The following is a 15,728-nucleotide window of genomic DNA, read 5'->3' on the forward strand; positions in this document are numbered from 1 at the left end:
AGTATAAATAAAAAATTTTAATAATTTTATTAATTTTTTATTAATGAGTTTAGTTAGGTATTTATTAATATTTGAAAAAAAATTCAAGGGTCAAAAGTAAAGCATCTATAAAATAAAACAACCTTACGTCCTTCTAAACACCTTTTTTTATTGATTTCATTTTGATAATAGTTCGATATTTCATTCCAGTGATTTAGTACTTCTTCGTAGAGTTTTTACGATCAATTTTATCCCAAAGATTTTCAATTGGATTGAGTTCCGGGCTTTGTGCTGGCTATGTCTTTTGTACATTCTTCTTGAGAATTCTTTAACTAAATTAAGTATTTAAAGATATTTAAATTTAATTTTATCTCGTTTAAATATGGAAATGCACAGAAACTAAATTTTTACTTGTAGGGAAAGAAATTTGGGTGTTATATTGAAATTAATTTTTCTCTTTATGTAACTCCCTTAAATTTTGCAACTCGCTTCATCTTTTTCTTGGCCTGATTGAGTTTCATTATCTGGAAAGCAGTCAGCACAAATTTTTATATATATAAAAAAAAGTTGTAATTAGGGTAACTAAATGCATTAATGTAGCTCTTCGCTTTGTCAATTGTTACAATTTTTTTCACTCAAAACACCACTTTTTTACTAATCTTAAAATTCTTTTATAATACTTTTATAACACAAACATTTATTATTATCTAATTTAACATTTAGTTTATTTAAGGGAATATCATCTAATTTCAATAATACCTTTATAATTTTACATTTTATCAGATTCAATATAAAAATTATTTGTCATATTTTATCAATTATATATTTTATATATAAGTATTCTAATAAGTTTTGTTTTTATTTGTGACTCACACATTTATAACTTCATCAAACATTTTTTTTTCATTATTATATTGTTAATTAATTTAATATTTAGTTTGTTTAAGGGAATAACAGCTAATTTTAAAATACCTTTATAATTTTACATTTTATCATATTCAATATAAAAATTACTTATCATATTTTATCAATTATATAATTTATATATAAGTATTCTAATAATTCTTGTTTTTATTTGTGACTCACTCTTTTATAACTTCATAAAACATTTTTTATCATTAGTTTTTTTTTAAGGAAATATCAGGTAATTTTAAAAATACCTTTATAATTTTACATTTTATCATATTCAATATAAAAATTATTTGTCATATTTTATCAATTATATATTTTATATATAAGTATTCTAATAATTCTTGTTTTTATTTGTGACTTGCACTTTTATAACTTCATCAAACATGTTTTATCATTATTATATTATTAACTGATTTAATATTCAGTTTGTTTAAGGGAATATCAGCTAATTTCAAAAATACCTTTATAATTTTACATTTTATCATATTCATTATAAAAATTACTTGGCATATTTTATCAATTATATATTTTATATGTAAGTATTCTAATAATTCTTGTTTATATTTGCGACTCACACATTTATAACATCATCAAACATTTTTTATCATTATTATATTATTAACTGATATAATATTTAGTTTGTTTAAGGGAATATCAGCTAATTTTAAAAATACCTTTATAATTTTACATTTTATCATATTCAATATAAAAATTCTTTGGCACATTTTATCAATTATATATTTTATATATAAGTATTCTAATAATTTTTTGTTTTTATTTGTGACTCATACATTTATAACTTCATTAAACATTTTTTTATCATTATTATATTATTAACTGATTTAATATTTAGTTTGTTCACAAAAATATCAGCTAATTTTTAAAATACCTTTATAATTTTACATAAAAATTACATATCATATTTTATCAATTATATATTTTATATATAAGTATTCCAATAATTCTTATTTTTATTTGTGTCTCACACAAATTCTGACAATAAATCGTTTACCCTAGACAAGATCAGTATCAGCCTAAGAACCAAGATAAAATAATTAGATACAATTATCGTATTACAACCACATTATATTATGTGGGTGGAAAATTGGACCTTTTATTATTACTAGTCCAACTGACACCAACCAATTTAAAAAACAATTTTATTATAAAATATACAAACTGACATTTATTTTATTTTACCAATTGTTACAATTGTAGGTATGAAAAAGTTACCGTCCAAACCGTGAAACAAATATATTTGTACTTTGTACCCAAAAATCTGCACAATTAAAAAAAAAACTGGATGACTAGTGTTCAATGACCTGTCTATTATTTCTATAAAAACGTACACACTCATTATAAAATGATGTTCCAAAGTAAGTAACCAATTAACAAACTAAACAAACTGACGCCGGTTAATTTTCGACTTCCGCTGCATACTTTCTTGACGGCCGTCGCCGCCAAACCTCTTCTGTGCAACATGCTATGAACGCCGTTCGATTCGATGTAGTTCAGTTTATTTTCTCTCGCCAAAAGAACCGAGTAAAGTTGTCTTTCTGGCAGTTGATGGCAGAATGTTAGCAGCAAGTGGCTGCCTACCGCTTTCAGAACTTGGATCGTTCCTGCGAAATGGCTAAACTGTGGCTCCAACGATGAACCTGTTATGAATTATTCAGTGATTAATTTTTCCCAAAAAACTGACGCGACATACTTAAACAACGTAATCTCCTGACATGTTTACGAATACAGAGATAAAGTAGATAAGATTAAATTAAATATAGGTCCAAATTAATACTTACCAGGCAATTGGTAGAGTGAATACGGTTTTACATTAGGTGAGTAATATATATACAAATATTTTTCATAAAACTAATTAGAATAAAGAAAAGGCAAATCTTCCATTAAAAATATTCAATAATTTTAAATAACAAATGGGTGTTTACCATTTTGCGGCCCTTCACTGATCCAAAACCCGGGTTTGGTAATGTTATACCTCAAATGGTACTCGGTACTGCTTCCATTCTCGTCCCAGTACAATCTCAACCTCCTCATGTCGTACTCCAACCTAAAACACAATTAAACCTCCATTTCCCTTTATTAATTGGCCTTATTAACGTACTTTCTCATGTAACCGTGGTGGTCGTACTGCCTGTAGTTGGGGTAGGTCGTGTTCCTGTCGAACTCCAGCTGTTCCTGTGGGCTTCTGTGGTAATTGGTGGGATTGGTGTGGTAGTCGGTTGGGATCCTCCCTTGGGTCGTTCGATGGTTGTAGTACTGGCCGTGCCCTTCGCCGTAATTGTAGCCATAGTTGTAGTTCCTGTGTAGGGGGTTGAAGGTGGTGGTCTGAGGATGCTGATCTTCGGACAGGTGAATGATGGGGCATGAGGGTACCACTTTGTTGTAATGTCTTTCCTCGACGTGGTTGTAGATTTCGATACCGTACCACATACCCATCAACTATAATAATTAGTTTTTATGAATACTGATTAATTAAAGGGAGAGAGAATAATCAAATTAGGTTATTAATTAATGAATTATGAACGGTCAGTAAAGGTTGTTCAACTTGGAACAATTCTTTTCATAAAAGGATTGTCATTTACAATGTCCAAGAAGATTAAATTGATAAATAGGCACATTTATGCGGGTTGCCAGGCGCCATTACCATTCAGATTGTTGTCGATTAAGAAAAGTTGTTGCTTAGGGATTAGCATACAAATATTAATAATTAATGAGACATAATTTATGACAAAAAGGGATTAAAATGATATTAATCGAGAAGGAATATTATAATTTTAATACTTTCTCCAAATTAATCAACTACAATATTATTTTTAGTTATTATTATATTATTATAAATAATATTTTTTTCTATTCTATCCTAGATATTTTTAATTAATATTTGCCTTTATAGATAAGACAATCATGTAATAACACTCATCTTTGATTATATTAATGAATATAAATAATATTATTAAATATTTTTATAAAATATATAACTTATATTTTAACTAAATTTAAATATTAAAAGAATAATAATTTTTTCTACAGAATTAATATCATTTATTAATTAAATATTTGAGCATATATATAAATGACATAAGCATAAAATCTATTACCTGATCAATGATGATGTGTGATTGGGGGTTCATATCGGCACAAAAATAATTGGAACTCATCTGCATGGTGTGCACACGTCCGAAAATTTGCGAGCAAAGGGCGGCCGCAATGGCCCACCTAACCGCCATCCGTCCCATGTCACCGGTCAGAAAACACAAACACAAATGACTGAAAATTTACAAATTAAGACGCACAGATGACCGTTTTAGTAGGTGGGCATTACGTGTCTTTTTAACTTAATCTAAGTCAATTAGTCGCTCAAAGATGGATGGATCAGTTTTCAGCTCTGTTCTATGTTTCTGTTGCACTGTTTTCTTCCAGTGGCTCCACATGTTTTTTTTTTAATTTGTTCTTGGGGGATTGCATTTTTGAAATATTTTTGGAATGTTGCCAAATTTGTTCCTGTTCAAAAAAACTTGAATCAACAAGCTTATTTCTCTAATATTTGAGAAGGAAACTTAAGAGTTAACAATTTTCTCTTTATGAAAAATTGAGGCGATTTTTAAACTGGATGTTACATATTATTAACATTTTGTTACTTCATTATAAACTTGATAAACATTCAAACTTTGATACTGTCGTCTGATTTCTTTAATTTACTAATGAAACCGTTCCTCGTGTTTATCACCAATATTGCTCAAATTGTATGGGAGCAATAATAGATAAAAAAGAAGCAAAATTTTTCATAATATAATTTTATTATACTACAGTAATTGTTTCAATATAAGGGAGAAAAAAGTAAAAATGATAAATTTTGATCTACAATTATAAAATTCATAATTTGATAATTTGTTTTTAGATTTTCATTTTCAGTAATTTACTATTTTCATAGTGTCAATATTACCTAAAAAATTCAAAATGGTCTTAATTTTGTGATTTTTATTTTTCCCAGCTTAATATGTGAATTTAAGGTTAAGATTTTTAACTAAAAACCGACTTTATTAAGTCGCTGGCATCTGAACTGCTGAACTAATCTCATAACTATATAAATAAAAATTGTAGAATATTCATTTATCTTTAATTTGAATGTTTATTTAGCCAAATCGGACTATTAAATTTCGTGTTGTACTCAAAAATGTCGATGCAATTCCAAAAATTGAAAATAAAAGCTTTATAAATTAGTTTTTTAGGAATGCCTGTTTAAAATAATTAATGTTATTTTCGAATATTTAAAGAAAATGCCTGTAAACCACTGTTATTTGTAGACTTTTCAATTTTGAATTTAGATCTGATAGGATTTTACAGTGGTAGACCAAAATTCAGTTTTTTGACAATTTTTACGTTAAAATTAATTTACTCCATTTATATTTTAATATTTTTCGTACAATTTGGGCGACATTAATGACGAATAAGGCGAATTTTTTTACCAGTAAATGAAAGACATGAAACGGCGACTTGGAATACAGTCTTAATGGGAAACTCATTGATTACTTGTACGATGAAACTGAATATATTTATAACATAATTTTATTGTACCAGAGGTAGATTCTGTTCTAATTGTTTCAATAAAAAGAAAAAAAGTAAAAATTATCAAAAAGATAAATTTTGATCTACAATTATAAAATTCATAACTTCATTATTTGTTTTTAGAATATCATTTTCAGTAGTTTACTTTTTTTATAAAACTCTCAACATTACCTAAAAAATTCAAAATGGTCTTAATTTTGTGATTTCTATTTTTCCCAGCTTGATATGTGAATTTTAGGTATAGATTTTTGACTAAAAACCAACTTATTAAGTCGCTGGCATCTGAACTTCTGAACTAATCTCGTAACTATATAAATAAAAGTTGTAGAATATTCATTTATTTTTAATTTAAATGTATATTTAGCCAAATCGAACTATTAAATCTCGTGTTATACTCAAATATGTCGATGCAATTCCAAAAATTAAAAATGAAAGCTTCATAAATTCGTTTTTTTCCAAAATATTCCAAAAAATTAATGTTATTTTCGAATATCAAAAGAAAATGCATGTAAACCACTGTTATTTGTAGACTTTTCAATTTTGAATTTAGATTTGATAGGATTTTACAGTGGTAGACCAAAATTCAGTTTTTTGACAATCTTTACGTTAAAATTAATTTATTCCATTTATATTTTGATATTTTTCTTTCAATTTGGGCGACGTTAGTGACGAATAAGGCGAATGTTTTCACCAGCAAAAGAAAGACATGAAGCGACAACTTGGAATACAGTTTTAATAGGAAATAGATATGGTTTCTTGTACGAAGAAACGGATTATGCGAGCTATAATAGATAAAAAAGGAGCACACATTTTTATTATTCCAAAGGTCATCATCTGAGCTTAAAAAATTCAAAGTAGTCTTAACTTTGCTATTTCTATTACACGATTTGTGAACTTTTAGTATCGATCATTGACCCAAAAATGGTCTTTATTAAGTTGTTAAAATCACTGACATCGGAACCACTTAACCAATGTCAAAACGATATAAATAAAAATTGTAAAATGATCTTTTTTTTAATTTAAATGCTTATTTAGCCAAATCGATATATTAGATCTTTAGTTATACTCAAAAATATCGGATCAACTCCAAAGTTAGAAAATAAAAAATTTAAAAATTAATTTATTGAAATTGTTGCTATAAAAAATAGTATGATATTCGGATATTTCTGTAAATAAGTGTTATTAATAGTCATAAAAACAGCTTACATAAATGTTTATTTATCATTAAGTAATAAAACATACGTGTTCAATATTAAGTGTTTTATCTTAAACAAATTTTATAGCGTAAAACAATATTGACAAACTAAAAAGAACCTGTTGAATATGTTAAAATATTGTTTGTGAAATTCATACACGCCCATGTTAAATGAGTAAGATCGTGAATACGAAATGGTTGTTTACCAAGTGTCATCTCGGTGTGTTATATTCATAATTAACTGGGTTACATCTAAGGATATAAACTTATTAAAACCAGGAAACGTGAGCGTGTGTACCAGACAAGCTTTCATTACATATTCGTGGATGGTGACTAGACTGGCCTCCAAACACAAATTGTTTTAGCGGCGACATAATTAACTTAATAAATTAATTGATTATTAATCTTTTTTCTAGTCTTTGTTCATTCAGAATGAATTAATTTACAGAGTCCAATTTAAAAAAAAAAAATGTATGTTCACCTCTGCAAAAGGGTTCTCCTTTTTAAGTAACACAATAAATTATCAACATTTTCTCTTTTTTCTCGACGAACAATGCCAATATGTTTCATCAAAAAAGATCCCAAGTGACCATGGTCTCAGCATCCATATATGTATAATTCCGATATTTTTTCTCCATTTGACATATTTAATATGTGGATATGATCATTCATTTTTATGCTTTTCAATGATTATCGTCATACGTGACCGTGATAATACACGCAACTCATTTATTTATTTATTTCATTTGTAACGCAACTGGAAAGTACGTCTCTGGAGGGGAATTACCCAAACAGTTTACTACTGGAATAAAAATATCTATTATATATTTACTATTGTTAGCGAATCGCGTATTTGTTATATTTTTAATTGAGTTGTTTTTATCCACAGCAAATTAGAAGGGAATGTTGTAAATATGTATATGTATGTACTAAAATAACAAATTTGCTTTGACATTCTAAAAGTTATCTATCACTGCATATTATAACTAATTATAAAGTCCTTACATTCCATCCAAATTAAAAACCCTGTTGTTGTACCGAGCATTTAAAAATCCAGCTACATTTATTTAAAAATCTAATTTTCTGAAGAATTGTTTACAAACCTCTCACTCTAAAATAATCTCAGTTCCTTAGTAACAACTTTAATTTTGATAAGAAACGCGACTATGTTAATCAATTAATTTGCCATAATCTCGAGTTATTCCGAAGAAATCCACAAGATTTGTGTATTTTTGTCTTAGTATTTAGTCTTGAGACTAATATTACCTAAACGTCATTTGCTCCCCCACTAAAATTTCAAAGCCGATTGAAGAAACGTAGTGATAAATCGCAAATAAAAATAAATCAGAATGACTTTGGGAGTCAGTCGTTTTCTGTTCGTGAGTGAAACAACAACCGGTAAAATGATCGGTGAGTACCTACTGGATTTTATGTTTTTATATTATAATTACGGGTTTTTCTGTTCGGTATTGTTGTGAATATTTTCAAGGAGTACTGCTTACAATCAACTTGAATTCTATATATAGTTTATATTTAGTATTTATTATAGTATGTAGTGTTGAAATTGAAGAATTATTTTTAATATTAAAATCATAGTAAAAACATTTTTAAATATATTTTATATTATTATTTCAACCTAAGTTTTATTATGATATGACTTTTTTATAAATCAAATTTTAATTTGTTTTATTTTAAAATGAATAAATGAAATTAGATAATATGTACATTAAAATTACATACATATGTAAATTATATACACATGTATACATATATACATTAATTTTGATGTTTTTGATGTTTATTTTAAGTAATTGTGAAATGTATCATTTTAGGCAAATTTTAATTTAATATACGGACACGAGATGAAAATAAATATAACTTTTACACATGTTAAAAATAATAAACTAATTTTAATATCTAAAAGTGTTTCTGCAGATAGGCAACCCTTCCGCCAATGAATTTTTTTCTAAAAATATAATATTTCTTAAATATTGATTTAAAAGCCAAAATAAGAATATTTCATTATCTGTGTGATTAATATGTATTAAAACTAATTATTTTTTAATATATATTTAATTTTTTATCGTAAACATGCAACTAAATGTTGTTAAAAGTGATATAAAAAAATAGAATTAATTAAAAGTAAAGTAATTTACATTTATATTTTGTAATAAAATATTTGCTGTTTATTTATAAATGGAAATGTCGATTTTAATCAAAGTTTTTGTGAACTTTCGTATCAAAATGTTGTTTTTGACCAATTAACATATAAACAAACATAAAAATAAACAATTTAATATTGTATTTAAGATATAATATTAAACTATTAAAATTAGTACCGGTATTTTACTGTAAAAAAGACAACATAAAAATCGTGATTTAATTATGAATTTTTTTAAGTAATTTGTAAATCGATGTGTGTATAAATTCTTTACATTTAATAACAAATAATATTCATTCATTCATATTCATTCAATTTTAATTAATAATTTTGATAAATATTAATATTATTTTTGTCGAATAAGTAAAATTTTTAATATGATATAAAATAAACACAGTTGTCAATTTTTCTTTCAATTGTAAAGTATGAAAATATGTACTAATAGACAAAAGGTCATTTTTTCCCCAAAATCGAAAATTAAAAAAAAAAAATTGAAGAAATTATATTAGCAAATTTTTTATACAAAATCTAGGTACAACACTGGGTTAAGCACTTTCTGAAATATACTAAGTTTCATAAAAAAGTTATACATATTCATAATTGTGTGGAACAATTTTAAATCATAATTTCATTAATCATTAATTCTACCACGAATTTACAAAAATTTTAGTTTTAAGAGTATTATTAACAGTATAGTATAATTAATAAGTATAATATAAATATTAAAAAATATTATTGTGTCATTTTTGATAGTTTATTCCATAGATTACTTAATTGAAAAATAAATTCAGAAGAAGAATATGAACCAAAATTAAAAAACATAATCCCGCAGGGTAATTTTCTAGTCATGGAAATTGAAGAAATTATATTAGCAAATTTTTATACTACATTTAACTACAACACTGGACTAAGTATCCTCTAAAATATACTAAATTTCATAAAAAAATTATACATATTCATAATTGTGTGGAACAATTTTAAGTCATAATTTCGGCGCATGATTCATTTATTAAATCTACCACGAATTTACAAAATATTTAGTTTTAAGAGTATTATTAAAAGTATAGTATAATTAATAAGTGTAGTATTGAAAAATATTATTGTGTTACATTTGACAGCTTATTCCATAGACTACTTAATTAAAAAATAAATTCAGAAGAAGACTATGAACCAAAATCAAAAAACATAATCCCACAGGGTAATTTTCTAGTCATGGAAATTGAAGAAATTATACTAGCAAAATTTGTATACTAAATCTAACTACACCACTGGACCTTTTGAAATATACTAAATTTGATAAAAAAAGTTACACATATTCATAATTGTGAGGAACAATTTTAATCATAATTTCAGTGCATGATTCATTTATTAATTCTACCACGAATTTACAAAAAATTTAGTTTTAAGAGTATTATTAACAATATATTATAATTAATAAGTACAGAATTGAAAAATATTTTTGTTATATTTGACAGCTTATTCCATAGACTACTTAATTAAAAAATAAATTCAGAAGAAGACTATGAACCACAATCAAAAAACATAATCCCGCAGGGTAATTTTTCAGTCATGGAAATTGAAGAAATTATACTAGCAAATTTTTTGTACTAAATCTAACTACAGCACTGGACCTTCTGAAATATAGTAAATTTCACAAAAAAGTTATATATTCATAATTGCGTCGAACAATTTTTATGATTTTTTTAGTCAAGAGTATATAGAATAAACTATCAAAATAGCACAAATCTTATTTTTCCAGAATATTGGAATATTACTAACACTACTATACTTATTCCAAAAAATTTATATCCAAATTTTATGTACTATACTAAGAGTATTCAGTATAAATACTGAAAAATATTATTATGTTATTGACACTGACAGTTTATTCCATAGACTACTTAATTAAAAAATTAATTGATAAGAAGAATTTTATTTTTATTTTTTCCATAGAATTATGAATATTTTTTATAAAATTTGATATTTTGTATATTTTTTCATGCTTTACATTTGGAAAAAAAGTTTGTTAAAATCGGACAAGAAATAAAATTTTATGAGTGTCCCGCTTTCAAATGTATATAGATTTAAAATATGGCTTATATATAATTAGAAGCTAAAATCGGTTTGTTTACAAATAGTGACTAATAATTTGTGGAAGATATGTGGGAATTTATAATACACTTTCCTGGAAGTTGTTGCCAAATTTTAAATTACTATGGTATATAAAAGTAGACTACGTTACAAATATGTATATTCTCAAAAACTTTTAACAAACTTAATAGGAATAATTTAATCTTTTATGGTAGAGTATCCTTGAAACTATTGTTCTGTTTATGAAAATACTCATTTCAATTTAATTCCTATCGCTGGATGGTCATTTTCAGTTTAGGTAGTTTATAGTTTTCATGTTTCCCTCAGTTGATAACTGTCATTAGAGCATTTTCCAACCTCAAATAACACCAACTTGTGGAAAAATTGTCCCCTTAACCAAGATATATCAACAATTAGAAATTATCTTAACGGCGTAGGCGAATCGAATACCACATAGTTATGAATAAGTTTAGCAATGACAACAGTGCTATGAGTCAACCAAACCAATTCATCGAAATTTTCACAGTTGTGAAGGTCGAACAGTTTTAGACGATCGATTAAAACCTAGGATTTTTACATGCCGCGAAGCAGACCGCTATTCATTCGTTATTGCTCCGTGCCGGCTGAAAGACTGGGTCCGTTCACCTTAACCGCTCTCATATTTATCAAACTAACTGTATCTCCTATTGTTTCAGTGTACGTTTGTTTAGCATTAACAGTGTGCGTGGCGCAAATCTCAGCCATGGCTTTAGAATCATCTGAATTGAAAGTTATCGAGGCCAATGGTGTTTTCACCAATAACCTCTACAAGGAAATTGCTAAGGAAAAGGGGAACGTCTTCTTCTCCCCAATCAGTGCCCATGCCGTCCTCTCCATGGCGTATCAAGGCGCCGATGGAGTCACCAAAGATGCCTTTGCTTCCACCTTAAAAGTACCAAACGAGAAAGTCGCTGCTGAGGGATACTCCCACATCATGAACAGATTGAACAACGTACAAAACGTCACATTAAACATCGCCAACAAGGTTTACCTCATGGAAAAATTCGCACTGCAAGACGAGTTTAGCAAATCCGTTAAAGATAATTTCCAATCCGAAGTGCAACAGTTGAACTTTGCGGAAAACACAAAATCAGCTGGGGTCATCAACGGATGGGTTGAAGATAAAACCAACAAAAAAATCAAGGATTTAATTAAACCTGACTCCTTGTCTAGTGACACTCGTTTGGTCCTCGTGAACGCCATTTACTTCAAAGGAGACTGGCTTAACAAATTCGACGCCAAGAACACCAAAAAGCAGCCTTTCTTCCTCAACGAAGTCGACAAGGTTGATGTTGACATGATGTTTAGAAAGGGCGACTACAGGTACAAATTCGATCGTGATTTGGACGCACAAGTCTTGGAGTTGCCCTACGCTAACAAAGCTTTGAGCATGATCGTCGTGTTGCCCAACAAGAAGGATGGCATCAGAGAATTGGAAGGAAAATTGGTCAACACTCCTCTTGATAAAGTCATTGAAGGAATGTACAGCACTGATGTGGAAGTCTATCTTCCCAAATTTAAAATTGAAACCACCATCGATCTGAAGGAAATTTTGACAAATGTAAGTCTAATGGTATAAGTATTAAATTCATATTTATTATTTTTAAAACATATAGATTAGAATGAATGACTGTGTGATTTATGATTTGGTGGGCGTTTTTATATATTTTTATCACTTGCATTACTAGACAGAAGTACACATTGTGCAATATTTCAATAGCATTGTTGAAGGTCAAGGATTTACTTGTTGTTTCGAATGATAAACTAAAAAAGGCTTAAGTGACTCATTTTAAGTTGCCAAATGTAATATTGTGTTGTGCAACATAAACATTGTTATTATGATACCTTCCCTTATAAACATTATAAATTATTTATTTTATTTGGCAAAAAGTTCTGTAAACATTTTCGATTTTAAATATACATTCTATTTTCATTAATGATTGGAAATGCCTGAAATAAATATTTTTTCTATACGAGCAGATTTTTGGATTGCTTGATTTTGAATAATACGTGTAATATTCTGTAATTAAATCTGTTTTTTCCACAGATGGGATTGGGAAACATCTTCAGTAACTCAGCTAACTTCAGTAAAATGATTACTGGAGGTGAACCACTGTCCGTAAGCGAAGTAATCCAAAAGGCTTTCATCGAAGTTAACGAAGAAGGTTCAGAAGCTGCTGCAGCTACTGGTAAGTCTCAATAATCTTTTGGTTTTTTAAAATGAAACAACTAAGAAGACAAAAAATCTAAATTATTTTGAATTTGTTCTTCGTTGTTTCACTTTTTGCTTGTGCATGTTCAAACTGTTTTTGCTGCTCTGTCCTCTTCTGGTTTTTCTTCTTCTCTTTTTCTTGCATGTCTGTTGTAGTCTATTTTTTACGTTCTTTCCGTTTTATTTTTATTTGCATTTAATTTAACGCCAGTGTTTGTCTCTTAAGTGTGTGCACAGTTTTGCTCAATAGTGAAGTTTTTTTATGAATCAAATGCAGTAAGTAATTTTGCTTCATTTTTATTTTACATTTATTTGCCTAGGTCCTAATTACTAGCAACAATTTAATTTATATAAACACAATGGTTCCACTATATATACTATAAATTGCTTTGAGTTAATGTCAGTAGTCATGGAAGCACATTAAATACTATTATTAGTTAGAAAAGTTTCGGAACTGTGCACTTTCAGAGACCGATTATGTCGAATGGTCCCGTGTTAACAGTGTCTTTCACAGGTTCTATGGTGAGAGTGAGACGCGCATTGCCCATCACAAAAACATTCATTGCCGATCACCCGTTTATGTTGTCTGTTCTGTCCCGACCTCCGGACAATGCGACGGTTGCTCACCTGTTATTCCACGGGAAATTTACTGACATTCCCCATAACATCCTTGGACATGACGAACTTTAATTTTTTATTGTGGATTTTGTCGTGGTGTTTTATAAAATGGTTTAAGAACAACATTGCTTTTAATTCCTTTTGGTTGAAATATTTTTATAAAACTTAACTATTAATCATATCGATTGTAATACCTTAAATATTTGGGCAAATAGTTTCTTAAAATGGTATCGCCAAGTGCAATTTTTTTAATATTGGCGCTTCAAATCAAACTTCCTTATTGGATGTAACAGTCACGTTCTCCTTCCTCTGGTATGGTGTTAGCGCCACCTCTTATTCGGTAGAAGTAGTCATATTAAATTGGTCGTAGGAATTTTTATTTAACATTCATGATTTGGTTGGTTTCTGTCGTTGTAAATAACACTGTTGAGTTTGATTGTAAATAGTTTTCTTTAGGTGGTCATAAGTTTTTCTAACTGTATATTTTTCCCTTAAGTAGGTATCTTCATTACGAAATCCGCACGCATTCAATTGAACGGCCCCAAAGTATTTTTGGCAGATCACCCCTGCATCTATGCTCTTATAGAAACACAAACCAAGAATGTTGTATTTTATGGAAGGCTGAACAAATTTTAATTATTATTTCATATTATATTTTATATTTCTCGATTTATTTATAGAAATAAACTTAGTGACATATTTGATGGTTTTAATTTTTATAATGAAAATTTCTTAATACCTTTTTGTTGTTTAATAAAAAGCTTTTATGTGTATGTATTTGTTGACCAACCACAACACTGTTTTCTGTGTCTTCAAGTTCTTTTCTTACTTACAGGTCTTACTTTTGCCCTGTTCAGTGCCAAACTTACACCTCCTGAAGTATTTAAAGCTGACCACCCTTGTATTATTGCCTTAATTGAAAACAGGCAAAACGTACTTTTCTATGGAAGACTGAATAATGTGTAAATTGTATTGTAACATTTTTAATGTAATAAATATATTTAATTCGTTTACATTACATTAATTATTTTTATAGTTCTTATAGTTTCAACGTGTCAAAAGCAATAAAATAAATGCTTTAAATGTTAAGCACTTTGTTCATTTTTGGGACTATTGGACTTTTGGTCGTCCTGTACTACTTTTTTAATGCTTCCAAATGTTGGTTTGTAATTTTTATTGAACAATTTATTTTGTTAACAGCAGTTCTCGTCAGCTTTATAACGTCTGTATCCATTAAATTACCCGATCCAATATTTAAAGCCGATCATCCATTCGTCCTTTACGTATTGGAAAACGTAAAAAACAGCGGCGGTTCAGCAAACGTTCTGTTTGGCGGTAGAATATCTTTGTTAAAAAATGAAGCAAATTAATTGTAGATACTAATATTCAAATAAATCCTGCAAGTATAAAACATTTGTCTTGTTTCTTTTCAACATGCCTTTATCGTATTTTAGTTTGTGGATTGGTCTAATTATTTTTAGTGTTTTCTTCGCAGCTGCACATCAATGTAAATTTTACAGTTGCCTTTTGTTGACAATGTTTTTCGTAATTAAGGTCAAATTTATTTAATTCAATACATATGTTTATTAATTTCTTTTTAGCAATAATGGTTGATTCGTTGTCTTTCGTTGAACCGGAGACGGAAAGCTTTAAAGCTGATCACCCATTTCTGTTGTACCTTGTCGAAAGGAACCAAGGAACTTTTACTTTGTTCAACGGACGCATTTCTCAATTATAATTAGTTCTCGATTATCGAATATATCTTACTGAATCTAAACAGTCGATTACAATCATTGTAAATTGTATTTAGTAAGTTAATAATAAATTCTGCAAATCTTGTAAAATATATTTCATTTCCGCATGGTCTTTCTTGTCTTCGCCATCTTAAGCAGGTACTAATTCGTGGAAGGTTATCCGATGATCTTCTTTAATATTAA

The 15,728-nt window shown here is 28.0% G+C and overlaps 2 protein-coding genes across 24 annotated transcripts in view; one reads left to right on the forward strand and one right to left on the reverse strand.

Annotated features, from left to right (window-relative positions):
• Positions 1 to 1,765: 1,765 nt before the first annotated feature.
• LOC109596102 (uncharacterized) lies at positions 1,766 to 4,202 on the reverse strand. Its single transcript, XM_020011556.2, has 4 exons — positions 4,008 to 4,202; positions 3,011 to 3,348; positions 2,835 to 2,956; positions 1,766 to 2,549 (listed from the first exon to the last, which is right to left on the reverse strand). Exons 1-4 carry the CDS (start codon positions 4,143 to 4,145, stop codon positions 2,248 to 2,250), a joined length of 900 nt encoding a protein of 299 aa, XP_019867115.1. The 5' UTR covers positions 4,146 to 4,202; the 3' UTR covers positions 1,766 to 2,247.
• Positions 4,203 to 7,931: 3,729 nt separating this feature from the next.
• LOC109596118 (antichymotrypsin-2) overlaps positions 7,932 to 15,728 on the forward strand; it is a 92,572-nt gene continuing 84,775 nt past the window's right edge. For 16 of the 23 annotated variants that reach the window (XM_049966709.1, XM_020011599.2, XM_020011582.2 and 13 more), the window contains exons 1-3: positions 7,932 to 8,080; positions 11,618 to 12,522; positions 13,009 to 13,150. In XM_049966709.1, the coding sequence (XP_049822666.1) occupies positions 8,020 to 8,080; positions 11,618 to 12,522; positions 13,009 to 13,150 (1,108 nt within the window). In that variant the 5' untranslated portion in view covers positions 7,932 to 8,019. Of the gene's footprint in view, positions 8,081 to 11,431; positions 11,558 to 11,617; positions 12,523 to 13,008; positions 13,151 to 13,687; positions 13,915 to 14,287; positions 14,491 to 14,626; positions 14,810 to 14,991; positions 15,205 to 15,392; positions 15,636 to 15,728 lie in introns of those variants that run through there. The other 7 variants (XM_020011588.2, XM_020011574.2, XM_020011592.2 and 4 more) reach the window with 7 other exon arrangements.

Source organism: Aethina tumida, chromosome 4 (assembly GCF_024364675.1).
Source record: "Aethina tumida isolate Nest 87 chromosome 4, icAetTumi1.1, whole genome shotgun sequence".
Lineage (NCBI taxonomy): Eukaryota > Metazoa > Arthropoda > Insecta > Coleoptera > Nitidulidae > Aethina > Aethina tumida.